Raw genomic sequence first — 14,047 nt, 5'->3', positions numbered from 1 at the left:
AGCTTATTGTAATATGGACCAGAGACAAAATAAAGTTTTGTTCACACATCAACAGAAAACAGCGTAGATTGTGATTGAAGAGTGGATCTCAGTCCAGGATTGTGTGTGTTTCCTCGTGAGCAGGAGGAGAGCCCGAGCGATCCGGAAGCGGCTGCGTCTCTGGAGCCCAGCAGTCCTCCTGCTGACGGAGGCCCGAAGAAAGAGAAGGGCATCTCCCGCTTCCTGCCTCCATGGCTTAAACGACAGAAATCACAGAGCCAGGACAAGCCCGGCGAGAGCTCAGCGCCGCCCAAGCAGGAGAGCGTGGAGGCCGTGCAGGAGGAGCAGGAGGAGAAGCACGGAGCAGGCGCAGCGACCGCCAGCACAGAGCAGACGGAGGAGGAGAAGTCTATCGGCAGTGCTGACACACAGGTGAGACAAACACTGAGGAATGAGCAGCAGATCAGCACATTAGAGTGATTTCTGAAGATCATGTGACACTAATGATGCTGAAAATACAGCTGCGCATCACAGAAATAAATTACAGTTTAACAGACGAAGAGTTTATTTCCAAAAATCATGTTTTTTATAATGTTATCTTTTTTTATTGTGTTTTACTGTGTTAGCTGTTTTTTTTTAACCTAGTCAAAATAACCCGACTGCAGTTTGTTTGAGATTTAACTGGAATGCACAATGACAAAACATGATTTCTGAGAATTGTTAAAAACGGAGTCATCAGATGAACTCTTCAGATATTCACTTAGAAAACAGCTGTTTTAAATGATAATATTTCACATTATTACTGTTTCTACTGTATTTTTGATCATATAAATGCAGCCTTGGTGAGCAGAAGAGACTTACGTCAGCATGTATGAGTGATTTGCTTGAGCTCAGGAGACGTGTCTAGATCATGCGCTGGATCAGTCAGATGAACCACTGGATGGATCACAGCCTTCACTTCTCAGCTTTAGTCTTTTGACAAAAATACCATTTCAGTTTAGTCTGTATTTTGTTATATTCATTCATTTTAAACACATGCACTCTGATCTAATTTTAGTTGATGCAAATAACATTTTATGTCAAAATGCAAAATTAAATACATTTTTTAAACCAAAGATTTTATATATTAATTTCAACAAATTTAATCAATATTTTTATATATATATATATAAAAAATAATATTGATGCATGCATCAAGCAATGGTTTTGTTCTTGTCATACTTTCATCAACATAATATTTTAATTCAAATCATTGAATTACTGTCACCTTCACTGGGGATGAATTCAGAGCAGACAGCTAGAAGTGAGAGACTGCAGTTTCATGGTCTGTACTGCACCGCTGCAGTCCTGAGACGCACTGGAGCTCGTCTCCTGCTCCTGGGTTTGACTGCGGATCGTTCAGCCATCGTGTGATGCAGATCAGATGCTGAACATGACGGAGGACTCCAGACACGCTCGCGCTCCGTCACATGACGCCGTCAGAATAAACGCTTCGGCCAAAACCCATCAGTCCTCCAGCATCCGCCCAGTGACATCATGCAGCAGCCATCCGCTCCGCTGGAAAACACCAGAGCGCACATGTGTGTGTTAACCTAGTGTGTGTGTGTGTGTGTGTCTGCAGCCTGTGAGAGAGGAGAAATCAGAGGAGAAAGAGGTAGAGACGAAGGAGGAAGAACAAGTGATCCCGCACGAGGCGAGTGGGCTGTCAGCACTCAAACTCAACAAGAAGATGAAGATGGTGGTGTGTCACGTGACCCTGCTGGACGGTAGCCAGTTCTCCTGTGAGGTGGAGGTAAGACAGTCTGGGCACATTAGCATTGTGATGTTAAAATCATTCTGCTCTACAGCGGATGAGCGGGTGAGGTCTGCATGAGGGGATGGATGCTGAAGTCCACATTAGAATCTAATGGCACTCCATTTCCTGCTGGTGGTCTGACTGTGATCAGCGGGCTTCTGTCTGTCTGTGTTTCACTGCTATTTATTTTATGATAATTCAGGATGACAGTAATCCTGCTGTGTAGATGTGGATTTGTGTCTATTTATAGTCTGATAAGCAGCGTAGCTCACTATCATCAGGCATATAAAATTACAAATACATAATTGTAAAATAATATATATATATATATATATATATATATAATTAAAAAAAATACATAATTGTGCCGCGCAAATAAATAAAATCTGAGTTGCAGGAGGAGTGTGTTTAAGTAGAGCTGTAGAAAGGGAATGATGTGCGCCAGCTGTTGAAACCGAATATTTTAATGGTTGCATTGTGCTGACTCGAGAGCCGACGCAAACGCAATGACATGTGAAATAAAACGTCATCATGTATTAAAGAAGCGATTCAAATGTGTGCGCGGTAACAAACCTCTGACCCCTATAGAAGAATTGACGTTCACAGTGATCTGTTGGGTGTGTTCATATATATTATGTTAGGCCTATATTATTAACCTTCTGAAGGTCTGTCAACACCCCCACCGACAGAAAAACACAGTAATATTGGTGTTATTGCAATTTCTAACCTTTAAAATATCATTTATTCCCGTGGAGCAAAGCTGTCAGCATGCCTTCAGTGTCATATTATCCTTCAGAAATCATTCTATCTGCTAATTTATTATCAGTGGGGAATCTGTTTGTGCTGGAACACTTTTTTCTTTGACTTAGACAATAAAAAAGTTAAAAAGAACACACACACACACTTTTTATCCATTTTTAACACATTCTTGCTGAAAAAAGTATTAATTTCTTTAAAAAAATAAAAAAAAATAACCACAAACAGTCAATTGTAACACTAGGGCTGCCCCCGACTAAAGATAAAAAATTCCTAAAAAACATTGACTTTCCAACACTCCTCAGCATTTAGAATAGCGTGATTCAGTCGAATAAAATCTGTTCAAATTTATAGGAATAAATTATATTTTAAAGTATATTAATATAAAAAACTTTTATTTTAAATTGCATAATATTTCACAACATTATTTTGTGAAATAATATTCAATATTTTTATCAAATAGAAGCCTTTATGAGCATAAGAAACTTATTTAGTCCCAAGTTGAAATGGCAGTTTATACACTTCCATATGATATATAAAATGCTAAAGCATGATATATAAGCGCAGGTAATCAAAATGTAAATGAAGCACGGGTCAAATTAAAACTGACATAGTTAAAGTACGTTGGTAAAAGTAATGTTTTTTGCACAGCGCTTATGGACTCAGCAAGAAAAAAAAATTAGTGGCCGGAACGTGTTTAAGTAGAGCTAATTATAACATAAAAACAGGAGCAAATCGCTGACCTCTGACCCCACAGTGCCTGTGCATTCTGAAGGTTTAATAATTTGCTTATCAAAACACACAACACACACTGTAAAACAGTTACACACTAGGGTACCAAAAAAAAACTAAAAAAAAAAAAAAAAACTGACAAGTATTTGAAGTAAAAATGCTAAAGCATAATTAGCGCGTAAAATGAAAATGAAGTTCTTGAATAGTAAATTTAAAGTATACAGCGCTTATGGACACAAAAATCAGTAGTAAGGCTTATAACATAAAAACAGCAATCAGAGGCCTGTGTACAAATAATTTATTATCAAAAATACAAACTGTAACAGTTACACATCAGTTTTTGCTTGGTGCATATTTCGCTCCTCATTCACTGAAAAATAAACTAAAATTTAAAAAATAAATTAAATAAACTTATGTAGTAGCAAAAAAAAAAAACGCTGTTGTAGCAAAAACGCTGGTTGGTAAAAAATAGTAAAATACAGTGGAAAATTAATATAATTTTTATATTGTTCAAAAGGAAAATTAACAAAAAACGAACAATTTAATAAATGCACATGGCACATGGCACAACGCCAAAACTTAGAATAAAAAAGAAGGCGGCAAACAAATCAACAGCCTAAGTATTTGATTAAATTGTTTAGAACAACTATATTTAAGACAAAATGTGGAACAAATAATTTAAAGAACACTAATACAAATCAAAAATATCAGAGCAAAGCTGCAAACTGCCATTAAGACGACGGATGAGTTTTTGACCTGAAACAACAAATTGCGAACATCAGACTAATTTTTCTTACAGAAGAAAAAACAACTTCTGCATTATATAATAACGAATATGTATTTATTTATTTGTATAGCCTACCCGTTATAAAAATACCCGGGTTTTTTTAAATATAGCCTAACAGATAGCAAACAGAAACACTACAAAAAGGAAATTAAGCATTCTTACCTAAGCTTTCAATTCGATTTTATTTATTTTTTTCATATTATGTGAGAGGAACACCAGCTTGTCCACATTGTTGGGAAGAAGGGAGCTTCTCGACTTGTCCACAATGAAGCCGGCCTTTGAAAAGATGCGCTCTGAAGTGCGCTTTGGTATACCGCGAGGCACGAGATCTCGTTGATCTCTCGTTGCTTTGATGTCATGTCATACACTGACTGCGCAACCCCTTATTGCGTAATTTTTTCACGTGATTTTTTTTTCGACTAACCACCTAATGAAAATGTATTCGACCAAGCCCTCTTCATATCGACTAATGTTTAGTCGACTATTTGGGGGCAGCCCTACAACACACAGAGGCTGCACTGATTAGTGAACTGTAGGTTAGTACTGATTTGTGTATTTGCTTGTTACAGAGTTACTTTTATTTACTACTTTATTATTCATTTTGTTACATTTTAATTGCTTGAAGTAAACTTATGTTATGGCTTATACTTAATGATGGGTGGTATATTATTGTTGTTATTATATTTTATTATTGTTAAACTTTTAGATCAGTTTATCTTATGGTCTGATGTAGGGCTGTGCAATTAATTGAAAAAACGTTTTGATTTTGATTTTGGCCTCCAACGATTATGAAAATCCATAAACTGCAATAAATACAAAACTAAAGCCAAACTAAAACTGAGATGAGAATTAACCCCTTAACTGTCACCCCCCATTTTTTTTAAAATAGGCATTAAAATACACTAACAAAAAAAACAAACATTAAAGCACAGTTTGTTTAATTTGTATCTTTTTATTCTATTGTATTTGTCCTTTGCTTTTTTATTACTGACAGTTTAATTATTTCAAGTCAAATGTCAAGTCAAGTCTGCTTTATTGTCAATTCTTCCACATGTACAGTACATACAGAGAATTGAAATTGCGTTACTCTCAGACCCCCGGTGCATACAGATAACACTAACAGTAGAACATTAAATATAAAATACAAAGTACAACTATACAAATATACAAATAGGTCATATAAAAAGAAAGATAAGTAAAGCAGCACAAGGCACATGGCAGATAGAGTGCAAAACAGTGAAGTAAACAGTGCAGATATAATGATTGTAGCAGCCTTATTAACAGGAAATACATATGTGTCACTATCTTTAAAAAAATCACTCATATAAAGTTTTTGTCATATGGCCCCCTCATAATCGTGTCAAATAATCGTGATTACAATATTGACCAAAATAATCATGATTATGATTTTTGCCATAATCGAGTAGCCCTAGTCTGCTGCTGATTTATTCCACACCACACCCATCTGTTACGTCCAAAATCATGTAACACCGAAACACACACGAGCATTTGAAAGAATGGTATGTTTCTAAAATGTTTAACTGTTACGTCTAATATTTTAGTTAATTATATAATATAATATAATTAAAAGTTGATCAGAATAATCTGTTAAATGTATGTTAAATGGCATGTAAGAGCGTGTTAAAGAGGTGTGCTCTGTGAAGGTGAGAAGCTGTCCTCTGGTGCAGTGCAGGTGAGTGTTGGGATGTGACGGCCGCTCTGTGAGCTCTCAGCAGCCTCGGCTTTGTCCTGTCACCAGAAGGTGCTGAGGCATCACTAAGTGCTGTTGTCCTGGTGTGTTCATGCACGAGACGGTGGCATGTTTGCTCAGAGATGAGCGCCTCTGTCTCCGGCGCAGCTTCACACAAAGCGTTCCAGACGTGATGGGACAGTGAGGGCTCTCAGGACCGCTGAACGACCCCACACGGAGGTTAGGAGCGCTGCCTCTTCATCTGTTGTGCTTCTGATTCTAGTCTCTGACTCTCTCTGGAGACTGAGTGGCGTTGTGTTTTTAATAAACCTGTCATGGAGGTATGTTTTTAATGGATGCTTCATTCACAGTCACTCTCTGTGATCCTGCGTAAACCCTGCTCAAACATCCCATCAGTGATCCTCTACTTCACAGTGAATGCATTCATGCTATTAGTGAGTTCCTTCTTTTGTTCTCATTCATCTTTCTTTCATCGTGTTCTTTTAGGCTTTGTCTCTCATTTATTCACTCTCTCTGATCCATTAGTTTCTTTTCTCTCTCATAGATCTAGTCTATTCTGCGCATTCATGTCTCTCTGATCATGTGATCTTACAGCTGCTAGACATTTGCTCATAATAATCCACTTCTGAACTGTACAGTGCTGTGCATGAGTAACAACAGCACATACTCCTGCTCCCGAAGACTTGTAGTGTAACTGTACAAGCGTCCAGCTTCAGCTCGTGTCAGATCTTGAGTGATTTTGATCAAGTAAAGGTCAGAATAACTGCAGTAATATCTCCAGATGAACTCTTACTGGACTGAAGCAGCTCAGCTTTACTTGATTCTCCATCAATCATGTTTTAGAGTCTCAAATCTGATCATCAGGATCTTTTGAGGAGCGTTTGTTTATTCATCTCTCAGTCCTCATGGGATTGCACTGCATTAACAGACTAATCATTTAGATTCTCTCCCAGCTGTTTACATTCACTTAAGACAGAATTGAGTGCTTAGTTTACATGGTTACTCACCAAGAAATGCATTTTGACATAATTGTTTGTGAATCTGACTCTTCAGCTTCCAAATTGAGTTTTTATTTTCCCCAGGAGCGTACTGCACTTTTAATAACTCTTTTTAATCTCACACATCTCCTGCACTTTATTTCATATTCATCCATGTATCTTCATCATCCTAGTTGTCACTGCTTAATGGCTAACAGCACTTTTCTGTGGTGAAATTATTACCACACAGTCACTTCCTTCACTCTAGATGAGGATCATCTGACGTTCATGCTCTCCTCGTGTGTGTTGAGCAACACAAGTGATGTTTCTGCCTCACAGATTCAGCAGTGGATGTTATTGTCTCCACCCATGAGCACCTCCGGCGTTCTGAGGCCATGCTGTGTGTGATACACTAGTGTTTGTTTACTCTCGCCGTTCACCTGATGCACTTCACTCATGCAGGAGCAGCCGCTATGTGTGTGTGTGTGTTGAAGCAGCGTCTGCAGAGTTCACGGAGCGTGACGTCTGATCACTCATCCGTAAATCTGCTGCGAGGGAACGCTGGGATTAGTTTGTGGAATTGCATCCATAACAGCAGCTTATGGTGTTTTGTGAGTCACATCCTAACCAGACAGATTAAAACACCCTCTCTGTTTTTGTTTATGTGCGTGTAGTTGATATGAGATTTACACTGATGAAGCATCACATGTTGTTGTCAGCCATTCCTAATTTATTCCATAAGCAGAAGTGGAGTTTAGAGAGATAAAGTGTTCGGCTCCATGTAGAAGTAAACTGTTTTTACAGTCCTGTGTGATAAAGCACTTCTTCTTTACTGAAACCAAACTGAAAAACACACACCACAACAATCATAACTCTCATATAAAGATAAACTAAAAAAAACGATTTAAATCTCACGGTCATGTCTATCTGCTGTACTTTCCTACTTTTCCTATTATCCTACAGATAATTCACTGGAATACAGTAAGAATCTCTCTTTTTCAAGAATCTCTCTTTTTCTCACAGCTCTACCCCTTTTGCATAACCACCAACCCCATTTATAAAAAAGAAAAAACCTTCTGATCCCAGTGTTACCAGAGAAATAAGTTTGTTATTTGTCAAAAAGACAGAAAGTGCTTTGGCATATCCATCAATGTTCTTTATAAAGATGGGACATTTTTTATTCACACAACATGCATGTTACATAATATAATCTAATAAAGCATATATCACTACAGTAAAATCTAATGTTGCTGCAGAAAGACTTGTTTGAGCTTTGGGGTTGATAATAAGTGTGCAAAGCATCATGGGGCATTGGACAGAGGTGGATGTGTAACTACATTCAAGATTTTTGGTGTGAGAGACCTGGACTGATGTGCATGAGCACTTGGAGCAGACAGATGAATGCAGCGCTGTTCTCTGTCTTCAGACGCTCCTGGTGTCTGGAGAGGAGCTCGAACCAGCCTCTCATTCCTCAGGAGTCACGCTGTCCACATCAACCGTCTGTCTGCTGCTGTCCAGCGGCTCCAATAGGCCCATTATAACCCCGCGTCTGTGTGTGGCGCTTCAGAGCGTCTCTGAGACTCCACGCACTCACCATTCAGACTCGTGCTGGCATTTACAGGAATGCTCGAAATACCAGACAAAAATGACACTTCTGTCCTCATTTACTCACCATCACATTCTTCCAACCCTGATCATCTTTATCCATGGAACTTAAAAAACAAGAAGTCATTGTTTTTGTCATTTTGGTTTGGTCCATACAGTGAAAGTCTGTGATAGAGTCCATTGTTGTTTTGGACTCTATTTACTTACATACTTGTATATATTACAGCTGGACAAGTTAATGCATTATTATCGTTGACAATTATTTTATCGTGTATATTAAATGATTTGCATCGTTCTCTTTGTCGCGTCCAGTGTAGACAGTAGGAGCGGTTCAACTTTTCACGGTTCTGTTTGTATCACGGTTTCGGTGTGTTTCTGTATGTGCTGTGTTTATGGAGAAACTATACTTTCAAATAAAAATAAAGAAAATAAGAATATTCTATATAACTACTAGCAACAGCACAAATAAATACAAAAAAGTAAAGATACAAATAAAATAAACAGTGATTTTCAGGTTTTTTAGGTGGGTCTAGCATTAGTTTTTAGGTACAGAAATTGAATGAAGTAATCAAATGTAATACAGCATTGCATATTTGACTGAATAAATTAAAGATTAATCTTTATCCAAGTCATTATCCAATCAAAAGCAGTAAATGATTTCTCTGTTGTTGCTGTTCGATTAATATTAAGACTGTCACTTTAAGAGAATGCACTGATACAGTACGTTCAGCCGGCTATTTTTGTGTGAATTTGTCCATTCAAACACAATACTTCAGCGAGAGCTTAATATTTGTGCGTGTTCTGGGATGCGCGCTTCGGATGAGCGCATGCACAAATCTTCTCACTGCTCGCACGAGCTCTCGTCCTCTGGCTCTTAAATGTTTAAACTGGCAAACTTAAATGAGTTTAGTTTCAACACAGAACTCTACATGTGCTGTTCAAGTCTCTCCTGTGCGCCGGGTGATAAAGAAAATAAATGACTGCTCCAGCATACAGCATTCACATTGAACAAGAGCGAATGGTTTGTCCAGGTTTTTTTTGTTCCTCATCACTGTTGTTGTAATGTACCGGGAAGCCATCAGCAGAAACATACATTAGCAAAACCCTGTTTTTTCACGTGTTATTTATAAGAAACCATATTACAGATTCTAAAACACATCCAAATTAATCCTGACATCAAATTTAAAACAATACAAAATTCTATTTATGAACGACAACGGATAAAAAATTAAAACTCCATACATTAACCAAAAATACAAAATAATTTAAATCTTGTATCTATATTTCACTTACCATTTCTGGCCTCCTGGCAAGGATATAGTGATGTGAATACCATCGGGAGTCTGCGCAGGGTGTTTATCTTGAAACTGACAGGATTTTGTACTGTTTTTTGTATCTACTGTGCTGCTTGAACACAGCATCCATCAAAAATAGGCAAACATTCTTTGGATCACAATGTCCAAATACTCCACGGTCTGTACTGTAAAGTGTGCTCACATCTCTCTTCTTCATTGTCTCTCCAGAAACGGGCGAAAGGCCAGTACCTGTTTTTTCAAGTCTGCGAGCACCTGAATCTGTTGGAGAAGGACTACTTCGGCCTGAGCTTTAAAGACAACGCTGAGCAGAGGGTGAGACACGGACGGACACATACAACACATTCTCCGTGACATGGGTTCAGTTCACGTTCACTAAAACAACCAGATGCATTAACTCCAGAAACAAACAAACAGCACTATATCATAAGAGCAGTCCGTATGCCTCGTGTGCTTATGACGTTGTGTGAGTTTTAATGGTCAGGTTGTGATCACATCGTCACGAGCTCTGAAACCAGACGAACACTGATGCTGATGTCAAACCCAAGACTGCAGAGCACTCACACGAGTTGGTGGTGAAGCATGAAGTTAAGCTAAAGCGTCATGGGTTTGGCCAGGCGTGTTGTTTTCAGTCATTCAGTGCAGCTGATTGAGCCAGTAATCAAGACCATATGATTCAGAGCCTCTTTAGTACAGCCCTATGAAATCTGTTTGTTTTTCCCCTCTCAAATTCTGTTTTATTTGATCCAATTTCACTGTTTTAGGTTTTAATTGTTCTGATTGCATTCGAAACGTAATCTAATGCAACCTCCAAAATCAAGAGATGTATAAGAGAAATAAGCTCCTATTAAATAACTGATGCGATGGACTTTAGGTAGCGATGTGTTTGAGGACTCTGTGTCTGTGTTTGTGTTGCAGTGCTGGCTGGACCCGACCAAGGAGATCAAGCGTCAGATCCGCAGTACGTGCTGTCTCTTTCTCCTCATGTCTTGGTCTGGGTGGGTTTGTGTCTCTCTGGCTCGGCCGTCCTCGCACACATCTGCAGTTCGAACAGCTGTAATTATCAGAGCGCTGGAATGACGCACACAGGGTGGAGTGAGAGCGGATTCCTCCTTCACACCGCACAAACACAATCAAAACCATCCACAAAACACTGATGCCTGCTCCCAGCTGATCGATTAGGATTCTGATGTTTGATCTTCAGAATGACATGCAGAAATCAGTTCAGTTTGCCCCTTAAACAGCACTGACGAGTAGAAGAGATAAGACACTTTTCAAACTACATATCCTCAGCTTGATTAAGATCACTGCTTAGCTTTAGTAACAGTTTCATATTGAATCTAAAGGACTGTGACTGTCATACGCTCAACGGCTCTGGCCCAAGCTGTGATAGAAACAAAACGCTATTGGCAGTCCACAAAAATCCGTCAGCACAGATAAAAATGCCCCGCGCCCATCACACCAGTTTACCTCAAAACACATAAAAAAGGCTCGTTCACACCAAGGACGATAACTATAAAGATAACGATAAAGATATAGTTCTAAAAATCGTTTTCAGTATTAAAGAACAGCAGCGTCCACACCACAACTTTAACGATAAAGACAAAGAAAAAAGATATCGTTGGAATCACTTTCAAAACGATTTTTTCCAGCTGAAGAACGATAAAAAAATGACAGCCAATCAGAATCCATCCTGTTGTAACGTGCTCGAGAATTTAAAGCGCCAGACGAGCATGCGCTTAGAATAAACAGAAGATATCGTTCGCTAGTGTGGACGCTATTATCGTTATCTTTATAGTTATCTTTATAGTTATCATTCTTGGTGTGAACAGGCCTTAACGCTGCGTGTTTCAGAGCAGTGGACCTTTAAAGCCTTGAACCATGTGTAGCCTCACATTGAATAATACTCAGGATTTTTTGTTAAAAAAAAAAAGGAACTGTTTATTGATCCTGTAGACTTCTAAAAAGGTAGCATATGTGTTTTTTGTTGAGTATCATATTTGATACATCATGCTTTTTTATCGACACGGTTTTATTCAGAGACACAAACTGAGCAAAAATATGCAATTGGTTGCAGATGCTGATATTTCTATGATTCTAAAGATTCTGCTGCTTGTAATATATAACAGTACAGCAGATACTGACCTAAAAAGATATAAACATCAATTGTTGCTCTGTTGGCTATTATCTCCAATAATATGTAAGATGAGATGTAAATGATCCAAACCTATAATGCAATGATGATTGAGAGATGAAGACGTAAACGCTCCTCAGAAGATCCTGATGATCAGGTTTGAGACGCACTGATTGTTCTAAAAGCTGCTTTAGTCCAGTAAGTGTTCATCTGGAAATAATCACAATAAAAAAAGATAATTATCTCGATAAACTTCAAATCTTTATTTCTTTCAAGTTTAAAGGCAGATTTTTGCTCCTAATTGATTTTTAAATGTGGTTTTACGCTAGTCTTAAAACTTCAGGTTTTTGAATTCTTCACATTTTTCCAGTCATTTTTCCATAACAAAATAAATGACTCTATAGAAACATGAATTTCTTAGTTTCTGCATGTTATAATGCGTGTTATTGTTTCAGATCATGAAGCAGGTTGGTGTTCCTGACTTTGATGACGCGTGTCTTCAGCACAGTGTACAGTGCAGCCTGCTATATCATAATATTGCATTATTTTGTCTCTTAGAAAGACACATTTGACAGTAGCTTGAGTTCGGATGCAGATGTACATTCATGTTCATTAACAAAAACAGCAACATCTGTAAAAGTTGTAACCACCTCATTTTTAATATGGTGAAATGTCATTAATTATTACTATTACTATTAGTAGTAATTATTAATTATACAATTATTCTGACTGTTTGACTTAAAATGAATCATTGGTTTCCATAGTAGCATACATTTAGATGATAAGCAGTTGAAACCACACATACAGCACCTCGGTATCATGGTAAAAATCTAACTATATGGTTTCTAGGTATTTGTATGAAAAACAGTAGTTTAAATACGTTTAGTATAAATGCATAATTACAACTTAATCACAAACAAACTGTGGATCAGTGCGTCACATGAGCAGCGCATATTCCTACAACTACCGTCACATAAAAAATACCTACAATAAATACAAAACACTTCTTAACATCACACAAACCAACTTGTAATTCAAACAATTATCATTATTGTTTTTTCGCCCAGCCCTAACTGGAAATATTACTAACAATATCAACGTTATTCTGATGTTTACTTGACAAAAATCAGTAAAGATTTGACAGCAGAAAGACACCTGAAGCGTTTCTACAGTCAGACTGAACCACGTGAGACTTGATGAAGTCTAAACTCTCAGTAGCTTTATAGAGTCAACACATGCTTTTATAGCCGGTGAATGAGTGAGTGTGTGCTGAACACTTCCTGTTCGCTCTGAAGTGTGCTATTGTTTGTCAGGTGCAGTGGATGTGAGACACACACACACACACACACACACACACACACACACACACACACACACACACAGGTGAATCAGACGTCTCATCTGCTGTTATGACTCAGTCTCTGCGTCTGTAGAGCGTCTGGAGGAGAGCTGAAAATAGAAAAACAGGACAGACTGAGAGAGAGGAAGCGCACAAGAGCAGCTCTCCTTCTGAAGGACACCTCTATAAAAACGGCAGCTGTGTCCTCGTTTTCAGACACTCTTAGTAAAAGAATGAGGTTGACTTTGCTGCACTGCGTCCTGACCTCTGACCCCGAGTCAGCGCACAGCACTGGGACCTGACCTGAAGTTCAGCGTATCTGCTGTCCAGCATACATGAGCTCAGTCCACTCATTCTGTCTGTATAGTGAGTGAGCGCGTGATTATATTCACCTCATTTCCTTCCACTGACCCACGCTTCTTCAGCCGTCTCACTTCTGGACGATTGTTAATTTGTTAGTGCTGTGCTTCAGCTCCAGATCAATCATTGATGCTTCACCAGAGAACAGAAGTGTGAAAAACATCTGAAATATGAACAGGAACCACTCCTTTAGATCCAGTAACAAAGCAGCATTCACATGCAGTGATTCATGTTTGATCATGACATAATCTCTGACTGACGATCTTACTGGAGAACAGCAGTGTGTGATGAGCAGGGAATTATACTAAAACTATTAGAAAAATCAACACTCGAAATTAATGTTAACTGAAATAAAATAAAATAACTTATTTTCTTTCAACTAGTTGCCAACACATTTTTTCGTTTAGATGTACTAAAATAACTAAAACTGAAATTAAATTCAATATAAGCTCTACAGACATGAAAAAATGCAACAAAAACAACAAAATGACTTACTCTTTAAAAAATTAAACGCACACACATACACACACTCTCTCTCTCACACACACAATCCCCAGAA

The 14,047-nt window shown here is 38.2% G+C and overlaps 1 protein-coding gene across 21 annotated transcripts in view; it reads left to right on the top strand.

Annotated features, from left to right (window-relative positions):
* The window catches only part of epb41l2 (erythrocyte membrane protein band 4.1 like 2), a 71,760-nt gene that overhangs the window by 20,241 nt on the left and 37,472 nt on the right, over window positions 1-14,047 (top strand). For all 21 annotated transcript variants that reach the window (XR_006162706.1, XM_042777279.1, XM_042777282.1 and 18 more), the window contains exons 3-6: window positions 124-411; window positions 1,601-1,771; window positions 9,866-9,970; window positions 10,574-10,616. Coding sequence is in view for 20 of the 21 variants with exons in the window: in XM_042777279.1 (XP_042633213.1) it covers window positions 124-411; window positions 1,601-1,771; window positions 9,866-9,970; window positions 10,574-10,616 (607 nt within the window). In the remaining variant the exon portion in view is untranslated. The remainder of the gene's footprint in view (window positions 1-123; window positions 412-1,600; window positions 1,772-9,865; window positions 9,971-10,573; window positions 10,617-14,047) is intronic.

This window comes from Cyprinus carpio, chromosome A20 (assembly GCF_018340385.1).
Source record: "Cyprinus carpio isolate SPL01 chromosome A20, ASM1834038v1, whole genome shotgun sequence".
Taxonomy (NCBI): domain Eukaryota; kingdom Metazoa; phylum Chordata; class Actinopteri; order Cypriniformes; family Cyprinidae; genus Cyprinus; species Cyprinus carpio.
The sequence above is the reverse complement of the archived record's forward strand: the minus strand, read 5'-3'. Positions and strand labels throughout refer to the sequence as shown.